General features: G+C 39.0%; 1 protein-coding gene across 1 annotated transcript in view; it reads right to left on the minus strand.

Annotated features, from left to right (window-relative positions):
* The window catches only part of epsti1 (epithelial stromal interaction 1), a gene marked incomplete at its 3' end in the record, with an annotated part of 39,389 nt that extends 25,288 nt beyond the window's left edge, over window positions 1-14,101 (minus strand). Inside the window, exons 1-5 of the mRNA XM_034221770.1 lie at window positions 13,835-14,101; window positions 10,597-10,655; window positions 10,423-10,506; window positions 10,234-10,307; window positions 8,314-8,397 (exon numbers count right to left, since the gene is read on the minus strand). Coding sequence (XP_034077661.1) covers window positions 8,314-8,397; window positions 10,234-10,307; window positions 10,423-10,506; window positions 10,597-10,655; window positions 13,835-14,001 — 468 coding nt within the window. The remainder of the gene's footprint in view (window positions 1-8,313; window positions 8,398-10,233; window positions 10,308-10,422; window positions 10,507-10,596; window positions 10,656-13,834) is intronic.
* Window positions 14,102-14,211: the final 110 nt, after the last annotated feature.

The raw sequence follows: 14,211 nt of genomic DNA on the forward strand, positions 1-14,211 counted from the left end.
GTGATGTGTGGGTGTGTGTGTTGCGTGTGGTGGTGTGGTGTGTGTGTGTGTGTGTGTGGTCTAGCATTACTATACTTGTTGGGACCTAAATCTGTTTACACAGTCACGTGTGGGGACTGGCTTCCCTTATGGGGACCAATTTGAGGTCCCCATAAGGGAATCATTAATTTCAGGGTGAAGACTTGGTAAGGGTTAAGGTTAGGGTTAGGCATGTGTTGGTTATGATTATGGTTAGGATAAGTCTCCAGGAAATGCATGTAAGTCAATGTAATGTCCCCTGAAGTGATGTATACATGGTGTGTGTGTGTGTGGGTGTGTGTGTGGGGGTGTGTGTGTGTGTGTGTGTGTGGTGTGTGTGTGTGTGTTTGTGTGTGTATAGTAGACTTTATACTATAAGCTTCAATGTGAGCCTCACTCAGATGGGCTGTGTGTTCCTTCTTCTAAATAACTTCTTCCTTGACCAATCCAGGCTCCTTGGGACAACATGCATATTTAAAAGTGAATACACGTTGTGCAGTATAGATCAGGGTTATTTCAATTCCCATGAGTATTATCGGCTACCGACTGATGATTACATGATTTCAGCTTCTCTTCTTGAAAAATCCCACATTATACAAATGGTTCTGCACCAAACAGGAAATACACTCGGTTGCCCTCTGCGGTCTTTGCTTCATTTAACTTTGTTCAAATATTTTGCATATTTTGCAGTAATCTCTTCAAAAGTTCCCTGTTTGCTTGTCTCAGCCTGTTGTTAGGCATCGTTGCTATGTGCATAATGGCTGCATGTATCTTGCTTTGTTTCCCTATTTGCCGTTTTAATTCCCACACACTTTAAATATATATTCATCCGAACACATTTAACCATCGGAGCCCTCAGAAAGGCCAAGGGAAACTAAACCCCAGTTATGGTTTACATTTGGTGTCATCCATCAAAACGCAGTGTGTGTATCCTGAGGTCTCACAAATAGCACGTTAGCAACGTTTCTTTCCCCAAAACAGGTGTTGGGAAACTTAAAGGTGAGTGACTGAAAATCAGTGATTGCATCCCGTATGACTTTAGAGAGACTTTTCACCTCTCTTGATAAACGCACATTTGAGTTAAATACTCATAAGGTAGTCAAAGTGTTTGGTCATCCTGAGAAGACTCACATCAAGTCTAAAGAGCATTATCTACAGTTAAGTTATTATTGGTCGCAGCACCTTTTTCATTTAGTGTTCAACCATATTAAATGTTTTCTGTATTGGTTTTTGATTGATTTTTTTTTCATTCTTACGTCATTTGGTGTTTCCGGTTTTCCCACTTTACATTTAGCCATAGTATTAAAGATGAGGTAGGTAAGTTTGAGAAACCGGCTCGAGATACACTTGTTGTTATATTCCATGGAATGCTCTTAACATCCCGATAGTAATGAATATCTGAAGTGCTTTGACAAAAAATCCATTAAAAAAAGTCATCAGTGGAAGCTGTGGCGCTGTAAAAAGCACGACCAATCATCTGAGCCGGCTAAAGTAACTGGATGGCCTACCTGCCTGTCAGCCTTCCATCTGGGCACAAACTGATCTCGTGCCCTCATTGGTCATGTGCGCGTTCGTGTGTGTTGGAGGAGGGGCTCTGTGAGGAAGTGGCAGATTTCTTCCGGCTGTGTATTTTCAAATTCTAGCGATCTCGAGCTGGTTTCTCCAAAATTACCCCACCTTTAAGTAGAACCTATTATTTTGAATTTAAACGTAATATTATTGCTGTCAACTAACCTAATACAGTTATGTGAAATGTGTTAGCTAATACATTTGATTAAAGTCAACTTTTCAGTTTTTCAGGATACAGGGTTTTCTCCGGGTGTTTCCGTTTTTTTCCCACAAAGCAAAATAATAATAAAAATACTGTAATTGAATGTTCTGCTTATCTCTCCGTGATTTGCCGTCAGAGCTGTGAACATGCAACACAGTCTGTTCCAACCAAGTCAAAGTGTTTGTAGGAAATACAAAGACAATGTGTGTATTGTGAGAAAGTCACAATATGTATTGAGTCACTTTTAACCTTGTAATAATACGAAGAGCTGATTGTTGTCAGAGCTAAAGTTCTGCTCACTCTGTATTTATAAAGCAGGATATTATATATACGAGTATGTGATGAATAGAATATTAAATATTAGATTGAATATAAATGTAAAATGTACAGTGTGATTTTAAGTCCAGTTGTCCAAGAGAAGCTCTGGTATGGTGGGAAGTAGTGGAGTACAAATACTTTGTTACTGTACTTAAGTACATGTTTCTGGTATCAGTACTTTACTCCACTACTTATTTTCCTGACGACTTTTGACTTTGACTTCTTACATGTTGAACACAAATACCTGTACTTTCTACTTCTTACATGTTGAACACAAATACCTGTACTTTCTACTTCTTACATGTTGAACTCAAATACCTGTACTTTCTACTTCTTACATGTTGAACTCAAATACCTGTACTTTCTACTTCTTACATGTTGAACTCAAATACCTGTACTTTCTACTTCTTACATGTTGAACACAAATACCTGTACTTTCTACTTCTCACATGTTGAACCCAAATACCTGTACTTTCTACTTCTTACATGTTGAACTCAAATACCTGTACTTTCTACTTCTTACATGTTGAACACAAATACCTGTACTTTCTAATTCTCACATGTTGAACCCAAAATACCTGGTACTTTCTACTTCTTACATGTTGAACACAAATACCTGTACTTTCTACTTCTTACATGTTGAACACAAATACCTGGACTTTCTACTTCTTACATGTTGAACTCAAATACCTGTACTTTCTACTTCTTACATGTTGAACTCAAATACCTGGACTTTCTACTTCTTACATGTTGACCTCAAATACCTGTACTTTCTACTTCTTACATGTTGAACTCAAATACCTGTACTTTCTAACTTCTATGACATGTTGAACCACAAATACCTTGTACTTTCTACTTCTTACATGTTGAACACAAATACCTGTACTTTCTACTTCTTACATTTTGAACACAAATACCTGTACTTTCTACTTCTTACATGTTGACCACAAATACCTGTACTTTCTACTTCTTACATGTTGAACTCCAAATACCTGTACTTCTCTACTTCTCTCATGTTGAACTCAAATACCTGTACTTTCTACTTCTTACATGTTGAACCCAAATACCTGTACTTTCTACTTCTTACATGTTGAACTCAAATACCTGTACTTTCTACTTCTTTTTTAATGTTGAACCCAAATACCTGCTACTTTCTACTTCTTACATGTTGAACTCAAATACCTGTACTTTCTACTTCTTACATGTTGAACCCCAAATACCTTGTACTTTCTACTTCTTACATGTGAACTCAAATACCTGTACTTTTCTACTTCTTACAGGTTGAACTCAAATACCTGTACTTTCTACTTCTTACATGTTGACCACAAATACCTGTACTTTCTACTTCTTACATGTGAACTCAAATACCTGTACTTTTCTACTTCTTACATGTTGAACACAAATACTGTACTTTCTACTTCTTACATGTGAACTCAAATACCTGTACTTTCTACTTCTTACATGTTGAACTCAAATACCTGTACTTTCTACTTCTTACATGTTGAACTCAAATACCTGTACTTTCTACTTCTTACATGTTGAACTCAAATACCTGTACTTTCTACTTCTTACATGTTGAACTCAATACCTGTACTTTCTACTTCTTACATGTTGAACTCAAATACCTGTACTTTCTACTTCTCTACATGTTGAACTCAAATACCTGTACTTTCTACTCTCTCATTTTCCAAACAGCTGGTTCCTTTAGTCTGAATGTGTGTTTGATGCGTGATCATATTCTTTAGAGTCATTGCGTGCCTATTGATTTGAACACGATCCGTGTATCCATCATTTCCTGCTCTTCTCTAAAGAAGAGGGACCAATGGAAACGTTTGTCATGTTGCCGTTGTTCAGCATGGAAACATTCATTAGCTACAATGACATTATTGTTCTATTAATATAAAGGGATGGTCAGGTACTCTTTAAAACAGCTGCTAGTGATGGGCACTTTTTTACTGAAGTACACTTCAAAGCCTCTTTACTTTTACTTGAGTAAAGAAGTTTTAGTCAGTACTTCTACTTTCACCAGAGTATTTTTAAACACGAGTATCTGTACCTTCTACTTGAGTAAAGGACGTGTGTACTTTTGACAGCTCTGGTGTGGATTACCGGAACATTCCTATGGCTTCAAAAGAGGTGCGGTTGCAACATGGAGAAGGTTCTGCGGATCACCTACTAGTCCTGAGTATAATGAGCTTTCCACACAGGCAGTCTAATAACCGCTATATGTCACATTGAGGGCCAGGTCGTGAGGAATGAGAAGTCTGAGAGGAGCTGACTTTGGTTTCGGAGGAGAGCATTCATCAGGTGCTTCTCAGGGTTGTAATGTGAGGGAAGACACTCTGCTGACATCTAGAGGCCATTACTGGTATTGCTTCTCACTGAGAGAAGACAAACTAGTGCCATGCAGTGAAGAGTGACACAAGCTGACCTAAGAAGAATACAAACCTTTAGAAAGACACTACATATTTTGTATTTATGGTGTTTATGTATGTCTTATTGTTGTGCTTTGTGTATGTTCTATCTAGCGTTGTGTGTCAAACACTGGGTTGGGTTCAAACACTTTAAATAAAGTGTTCTACAAAGTAAGAAGAGTGATACTCCACAAAATGACAATTATCGAATACATTATATATCTTTTAGCAAACAAGAAAGCTCTCACTCTTGTTATTTGTTGTTTACTTTGATATATCAGCCTCTTATTTGCATGTATTAGCGGGCCTGGGTAACAGGATGTATGCAACGGGATTATTAAGTAATCAGGAAACTGTATTCACTTACAGTTCAATAGAAAAGATGTAATCAGATTAATACATTCCTAAAACTTGGATTATTATGTGTGTACTTCTACACACAAAGGATCAGATGTTATCTCTTCTCTGTAGCTGTTCTGTTCTGTAGGATAATACTTTACGTGTGAATCTATACTTCTACTGCCTGAATCTGCTTCATGGTTTCTTTGCTTCCTTTGTTCTGTTTTTAATTCGGCAGGTGAACCTATATGTTCATCAAATAGTGTGTGTGAGCTTAACTGTGTGTGTTCAACTCAAACGGAGGATTTTCTGATTTTTTTCAGCTTTTTTAAGAAAATCTCTGATCCTAAATATCTTGGTTTCTTCTTTTCGAAGGTCACATTGTTCTGTTGTTTTACAGGGGTGTTCAAATCAACATTAAAAAATGGGTGCTAGTGGAGGGCCGGACTGGTTCAATGTTCATTGCAGAACTTATTGAAATGAACTTATTGCACATATTAAACCTGGAACTAACAAAGCTTAAATGATTGCCTATAAAAACAACATTAAATAATCAGCTGCATTCATTTCTTATGGCTCTATCTGCAGCTTTTCTGAGTCATTTCTTATGAGTACATTTTCCCACAGGCCAACAACAGCTTCAACAAAACTATTCCCTCAAAGAGAAACCAAACATGCCCTGTTGTCCTGAGAGAAAGTGCAGAAGGAAACATCCATTGAACTCAGTGTGCTGCTCTGTGATGCTAGCTCAGATACTTGGCATCTCATCTTGGGTGCAAGGTCATCAATGTTTGGGCTCAGGCTCTGAGCGGAGGAGACCCTCAGGATGGAGTGAAGGTGTGCGTGCAATATACCGGCGGGCCAGATCTAATAGGAATTAGAAATTATCCTGCGGGCCGAAATTAAATCCACCAAGGGCCTGATTTGGCCCCCGGGCCTCGAGTTTGACTCGTGTATCTAACATAATACACACATTTTTCTTTTCGCTTGATTGCATTTGATATTGAGGTCATCCAACCGTAACGGAAAGTAATCAGGTTACAAAACTTTGTTGAAACAAGTGTATCTATAGAGGGAAGGATTGTGGAACTTTAATTTCAAATTGAACTGATAATCTTTGAGGAAGAAAAACTGCACTAAGCTTTAGATTATACAAATCCCAAATAAATAATAATGTATCTTTCTTTGAATTTTCAAAACAACATTATTTCAAAGAGCCTAATTCATTTCACTGCCAGCAAGAGTCTTAATGTTTAAGACAGTCCGGGCGTACCCTCCTTCCTTTACAATCATTTCACTTGAACAAAGTGTCTCAGTCTTTAAGAGCAGGTTCAGCTTTGCTTTGAGATCATGTTTGAAATAACGCAGCTCAGGGGTGTCCAAACTACGGCCCGGGGGCCAAATGCGGCCAGCGGACCATTTTTAATCGGCCCTCACTCAGCAAATTAAAGAAGTATAATGACTTAAGTATAATAAACTTCTGCTTGTCTTACTTCTTAAATATATGTTCAAATATATGACACAGTATTCACGTGTTAATAGGTCCACGTATCAAGAATAATGTACCTACATTGGATTGACTTTTCCAACTTATAACAGAACTTATGAGGCAAAATATCTCTAGTGAGTGGCCCCAGCCCTTCGTATATTTTTCTGTGTGTGGCCCTCGGTGAAAAAACTTTGGACACCCCTGATAGAGCTTTGATAAGGATGAAGGTTGGAGTTTTTCGTATTTTAGTTTGCCAATATGGTAGATTGTTTGTCATCCTATATGTTCCTCTGTAAACTTGGCTGATTACAAATGTTGATACTCGGCCTGTTACACTTCCTCCAATCTAAGCACATTGAACTGGATTCCAGCAAAGGATTGAGATTGAATGTGTTTCTGCATCTGGCTGAAACTTAGCTTTTTCCACCTCCTCTCAAAACAGAGCGTTCCTGATCTCTGGGGTTTGTCAAAAAGCACTCAGGAAACCTCTGTGCCGACTGAAATATAACAGATTAGATGGGGTTTAAATAACTCACCAAAGGGTGTTTAATATACTGAATCTGCTCAATGTTTGCTTTTCTCCATTTTCTAATGATTTGTTCTGAATTGAAATATAAGTTGATGGGGTGGCGAGGGATTTAAAGCAGTTTTGTAAGTCTTAATGAACTGAGCTTTTGCTTGAATGCCAAGTACTTATATGTGTCCCGCTCTCTTGAAATCAGTGGGATGTAACAAACACCTCATTTTGAAATATAAACGTGGATTCATGTCAAGAACTCGTGTCGATTTGGGGTTTTTGGTTGATTTTCAAGTCTTTGCAATATTCAGATGATAAAAACATTTTTGAAGCTAGTAAAGGCAGAATGACAACCTTCACATCTTACTCTACTTAGCCCCAATTGTGGTCCCAATGGGGGTGTTTCCAGGGGTACTTATCCCCTATAATATGAAGCTTGGAGCCCCCTCTTTAAATAACTTTGGCTTGTATATTTTTAAGAATGTACTTCAAGCTTTGAAGGCGTTTTCCTCGTAAACGTGGCTCAGGGGAACAAAAGGATATCTCGAGCGTAGGAGTTATTTATGTGTATTGTTGGCATGTCAGGGAGGCGTGTGGCACAGTGGGTTAATGCGCTGATCTTCGAATCAGAGGGTAGCAAGTTCGAGTCCCAGTGCAGTCAGCATGTCGTTGTGCCCCGAAGACACTTCTCCCCAAATGGCTCCTGTGGGGATTGTCCACAGTACTGAGTATGTTAGTCACTTTGGATATAAAAAAAAAGTCTGTTTATACTGTTTTTATCCTGCCGTATTCTTTTGAACACTTGGTGGCGCTGATTAGACGCACACAGGTGTATATAAGTTACAGGAAACTACAGACTACAGACGCAGCAGATGCTAACAGCTACCACCCAACGACTCACAGACAGAATGAAACCGTGTTATTGTACAACCTCTTCAAAAAACCTCAAACTAAAATGGATCCAACCACTGGAAATTCATCGTCTGTTTTTGTCTGCGTATGATCCCTTTCCCCATTCATCGGTGTATTAATTGAACTTGCAAAGAGGACATTGGGACACGTTAAGACCAGCTACGAATCCCCTCTTTCCAACAGTGCATGAAACTCAAAATGAGTTTAATAATACATTTAATTGTTATAGCGCTTTCCCCAGAGCTCAAAGACGCTTTAAGTGTCAATATGAGCGGTTCGGATAGAGCACATCACACATGACCTTTTTTAAAGGTAATGTTCACGGTTGTGTTTGTTTGTCAGCAGGATTTCAGAGAAAGTACCAACCTTATTTTCATGGAACTGAGTAGAAAGGTGTTGCATTGGCCAAGGAAGAAGCCGTTTAATTTGAGAGTAAACACGAAACATTGAAGGCTTACTGTTAGAAACGACCTCTGTTGGGATCAGCGCTCTCCAAATGCCCCTCTACGTATTGATGATTAAATGTTGTTCTCACCCTCTCCCGCTGTTTATCTTTCATCTTCTGGTTCTCCTCGTCCTCCTCTTGCCTCTTCTTCTTGTCCGCCTCCTGCTGTTTCAGCTTCAAACACACATATTTTGTATTTATTGAGCTGACGACAAAGCGACCTACAATCAGTGCTTTCAACCATGAACAGCTAGAATCCTGCAGGTACATTTGCTTCAATTAAGCCATGAATAGTATTTGTGATTCAACCAAGGAACATCTTTCCTTGCATCTCAACCATATGTTAATACATTGTGTTTCTCACAGAATACATATGACTGTAATCACTCTTAACCCTTGGATGCATATACTCTTCCATAAGTGGGTCAAAAAGGACCCGTATTAGAATAATATGTGTTTTTATGCCATTTTGGTTCAAAAAAATCACGTGTATAATATTTAGTATTATATTTTGGTTCACACTAGAAATATTTAATTTTTCACTATTTAGAATTTTAGAATTGTTTCCCTTATATTTGTCACGATCTGTCTTTATGGTGTTTTGTCTTGTCTTGTTTCATGTTGAAAGGTCTTCACCTCCTGTCTTGCCTGTTTCTGTCTGCGTTGTGTCTTGTCTTGTTTGGATCTGTCTGTGGTTCCCGGTCGTTAGTTTCCCTGGTGTGTCTAATTTACCCGATTGTGTTCACCTGGTGTCCCTGTGTTTTCTCCTCCCTCCTCACCTGTGTCTTGTTTGTGTGATTAGTCTTGTGTGTATTTAAGTTCTGGTTTTTCTGTCTGTCTTTGTCGGTTCGTCTTTTGTCATGACTAGTTCGTCGGTGAGTGTTCTGTTTTGTCTGTGTTATCACCTAGCCTTGAAATAAAGGAACTTTCACTTTAATCTGCATTTGGGTCCTCCCTGCTTCACACACCGTGACAATATTGTAAAGTGATTTTGAGTCCTTGAAAAGCCCTATACAAATATAATGTATTATTATTATTACACTGACAGGCATCAGATCTTGCTGTGTAAAATAATCTTCCTGACTGGCTGTCACTACCCGATCTGCCGCCCTGCCCGATCCGTACTGCGCATGTGCGAGATGGTCCGCCATATTGGACAACTCCGTACGGCAACCCAACTAGGACACTTGACACAGTGGCTTTTGGCAAAGCTCAAAAGGAAAACTCGAGAGAGAGGAGTTATTGTTATTACAACGTGACTTCACTATTATTTAACAACTCTTTTTATTGGGTTCTTTTATTTGGGGTTAAGTACATTGTCAGAATAAGTGAGACATGGATTTAACTGTTAGACAGCTATCATACTGAATACATATTTACTGTGAATGTATGCAAAAATGTATGGCTGTCTAACAGAAGTTAAATCCATTTCTCACTTATTCTGACAATGTACTTAACCCCAAATAAAAGAACCCAATAAAAAGAGTTGTTAAATAATAGTGAAGTCACGTTGTAATAACAATAACTCATCTCTCTCTCGTTTTATTTTTGAGCTTTGCCAAAAGCCACTGTGTCAAGTGTCCTATTAGAGTTGCCGTACGGAGTTGTCCAATATGGCGGACCATCTCGCACATGCGCAGTACAGATCGGGCAGGGGGACGGATCGGGTAGTGACAGAGGTGTCACTTGTGACGTAGTCTGTGTGGTAGAATCAAAGGTTCCCATAGGAAATGCATGCGGGTCATTTTTGACCCACTTATGGAAGCTTGGGGTAGGAATACAAAAACTACAATTTCTTAAAATGTAAATTTAAAATGTGAATGGCATGATATCCAAAACATGTTTTTTGAGGAATAGCTGGAATATGAAATGATAAAAAAGTGTAATTACAGAGATACTCTAAGAAAACGACCTCACTGGTCCAAAAAGACCCACTTGTGCATCTAAGGGCTAAGAGCGTATGAATTGAGTGTATTCTGTGTTTATGACAGTAAACGTGTGAGGAAGTACCTTCTTCTGCAGTTTGGCGTGATGTAATTCTAAATGCTGCTTCTCCCTGACTGCAGACAATGTTGCGTTCCCACCTTGATCAATTAAAACACATGACAACAAATCAGTAAGTAAACAAATGCATAAGCACACAACACATAAGGATAATGTTGTGCAAAAAGCTGATTGGCATGGAGTGTACTCGCTTACCCAGCTTCTCTGAGACGGGCTGCACAGGTTTGGGTTTATTTTCCTCTTTCCACTTCTGAAGCTCCTCCAGTTCTTTCTGAGCCACTGCAGCAACACAGAGCTTTGTTATTCGGGAAATACATTTCAACATGTAGGAACATTATTTGGTATTTGAAGGATGCGATGTCGGCATACTCATTTGAGTCTTGCTTCGTCGGGATTCATTGGGCGGGATCATCGTAAACCCAACTGAGCTGAGGATGGAGACAGAGAGAGAGTGTTAGTGAAACCTTGGTCCTTCATGAAAACTCATAAGTGTCTGCAGCTGTGAGGATACAAAACGTGTAAAAGATAAGACGGTATACTTGGTTTATATTATTCGTCTTGAATCAGATTCGTCCAGGTATAACTTCATTCTGTACTGATAGGCCAATAACTCGTACACGTGTTTTTGGTGTGTAAAAAGCACTAAATACAAGTTTGGAAAGTCTTTCAAACGTAAACAAGTAGATTTCTGTTCCCATGATAAACCCAACTACCTTGGATTTATCATGTGTAAAATGTAGATATATATATATATATATATATATATATTCAACTCCAATATATAGGACAGCTATAGTTACGGGTTTCATGAAAAGATGTAACATACACAAATGAATGCTTAGTACATACAATCAGTGTTGGGTGTAACGCGTTACAAAAGTAACGGAGTTACAGTAATATATTACTTTTTGCTGTAACGAAGTAATGTAACGCATTACTAATTAAATGTGGGTAATATATTACCCACAATGCTCAGTAACGCAGTTACAACACATTTTAACCCGAAATTAAATGGTGTTTTGTTTTTTAAGAATGTACTAACATAGCGAGACATTCCGACACCAGAGACAAATTGTGCGGGTAGATTAGTAACCCTGGTGTTTACCCTTCAGGCTTCACGTCGGGATCTTCGGGCAGTTGAATGTTATGCACCCTCTATTCAAAAATAGAGAACGGAGCGAAAAATACCAACAACAAATTGTGTCAGGTGCGCGTGACCTGCTCCGCTGCGCGTGCATCATTTCCAAAGGGCTTCCACAGCAGTGACACACATCTGGGGATAATCATTTATACGAACATGGTTAAAGCAACCATCACTAAACGCCAGCAACACTGCACCTACTGCAGACAGTAACAGGTCAGATGGGGACATCACGTTACCCTCCGTTGTGGACACTAGCTTACTCCCGCCTGACTCGCCGCCCTCGCCCCCGGAGCAGCAGTCTTCGTCGCCCGAAACCACGCCGCCCCTCTGCGGCCCGCAGGTGCCAGGATACCACGGCAAAACAGAGCCTGCCCAGGTATATCTAAACAAGTACCTGCCTGTACAGTGGGGTTAGGCGGTCATTTTGCAGCTCGTGGTTTACAAATAGACAATGGCTAGAATATTCATGTGAACATAGTGCCATATTCTGCCATGCCTGAAGAAATGTTGGGTCAAACATAATGCATAATAGCACAGATGCCTTCACCACGAATGGCTACAGAAAGATCTCATATCCCAAGCTTATCAACGAGCTGATGTTGCAGCTGAAATGATGATGTGATACCAGTTTTCAAGCACAGTAGATATTCTCTTCCCAGAGTATATGATGGGACCAAGGTGATGATTAGTACATGGTTTTAATAATACTTTTGCTTTTCAATGTTTGCCATTTCAAACCATGAGCTGGTTCAAATATGATTTGCCTTGATTTACAATATTTATATGTTTTCATTTGTTTTATCAGTACAGCTTTGAAGCTTTTGTGCTTTTCTTTGCCACAGTCCACTTTGGACTATATGAGATATTTCAGGATTGCACTTTTAACACACTTGAAATGTTCTCACTTGCTTGGTTTCAAAACATAACAAATGCCATAATCTGTTCATTGGGACCATCAATGCTATTTTTCATTGCTGTTGCCGGCCACTATTGTTCACGTAAACCTGCTACTGCTGCGCCCCCTGTAACCTCAGATGCACCTGAGTCCTTTTGTTCTGGAGCCGGGCCTGTACACGGCCAACACACTACAGAGCCCTTTCCGTGTCCTGTTATTGTTTACTTCCTGTCTGCCTTCTTCTGGTGATTTATCTGACGTCCAGCGCTCCGTCTTTTAACCTCTTTTCCTTTCTCTTTCTTGATCCTCCTTAGCAACCTTCATCATAGTCCTTGACAGTGGTCTGTACTGCTGGATTAACAACGTGTCACATGTTAAGAACTTATAATCAGAATCCAGTATTCAACTAAGCCGTGTAATACAAGTTGTCAGTAGCCTTAAGGGCCTACACAGTTGTTATGCTATAACACATTACCCTTCACTGGATGTATAATGAGCTGCACTAAACCACATTTTAGCATTTCAAATACCTAGCCATTCTTTAGAGGTTATTTTGGTGAAAGTAACTAAAAAGTAATTAAAGTAGTGTAACTCATTACATTTCAGAGACAGTAATATTGTAATGTAACTTATTACTTTCAAAAGACAGTAATAAGTCATATGTAATATATTACATTTTGGAAGTAACTTGCCCAACACTGCATACAATATTAGAATTAGAATACAAGATGGATCCAAACAACAACTTGTGCATCAAAACCATTCAAATGCTATTTCATGAAGACAATAAGTAACGGTTTTATATATCATTGGTTGTTTTCAGTGTTGTTTTATTATAACTTATGTATACAAGTACATTTAACATATGCTTACATGTTAAGATATAGAAGACCTTATAAATATTGTTAACCCTGGTAAAGACCTTTGTTCAAAACTGATGTTGTTTTGGCTAAAAGATGATGAGTAAAATAAAGAATAGAAACGCTGCTTTCATGAATGAGAAATAATAATACAAGTAGGATGCTGCCTTCAATTAAGACACAATAACTTGTTTATCTTGTAAACATTTGACTACGTTGTTTTCAGGTCATGTTGTATATTTCTGCTTTCCTAAAGTGGCCTTTTATTTTTCTATTAGCCCAAATAAATGAAATGATTCATACATTGTATTTGCCGAGTACAAACTTTCCCTCACTTATTACACGCTGTTGTTTTTCGTGTTAAGAACTAAAATATTACTGTGTTCAACAGTCTATAGTCTGAAGCGCTACATTAGATAAGCAGTTGCGGTTTCCGGGAAACAGTGAAGGCATCGTATCCCTCTCTAATCCAGTAAAACGAAACTGAAAGTTAGCAGCGGAAAACTCAATTTAAAATATGTTTTTACCATCCAGTCTGTTTTTGACTAATCAAATATTACACCAACATAGTAGATATTAACTAAACTAAATTAAAAAAAGTTAATATATGTTCCTTTGCACTTTTATTTGTAAGTTACACCGCGTGTCACGGACAAAAACATGGACTTTAAGGTCGAAATACTGAGTAGGATGTTGATCATAACTCACTATTGAGGCTCCCGGTTGTTCGCGGGTGTGTTCCGGGCTTCAGGGTCCTCTCTTCCGGGGTCCACAGGTGTCTGATCACCCCCAGATGTTCCAGGTGTTCCAGGTGTGGTGGTTCTCCCGGGGTTCTGCTGGTTCCTGGAGTCTCTCTGGTTCTGATAAGGATCCATGTCTGTGTCTCAGAACAGATGGTAAACAGGGACAGGGTCACTGAGATGCTGTTCTGTAGATTCAACTAACCTGTTATGTGTTTACTGCACATACAGCGGGGGGAGGGATTAATGGAACAGCGCCTTCTGCTGGAAGAACAGGGGGAGGGAGGTGTTCATTTAAAGGCCCAGTCTGTCCATTTGTGGACAGAAATACTTGTTATTTTGTAT

This window comes from Gymnodraco acuticeps, unplaced genomic scaffold (genome assembly GCF_902827175.1).
Source record: "Gymnodraco acuticeps unplaced genomic scaffold, fGymAcu1.1, whole genome shotgun sequence".
In the NCBI taxonomy this organism is placed as follows: Eukaryota; Metazoa; Chordata; class Actinopteri; order Perciformes; family Bathydraconidae; genus Gymnodraco; species Gymnodraco acuticeps.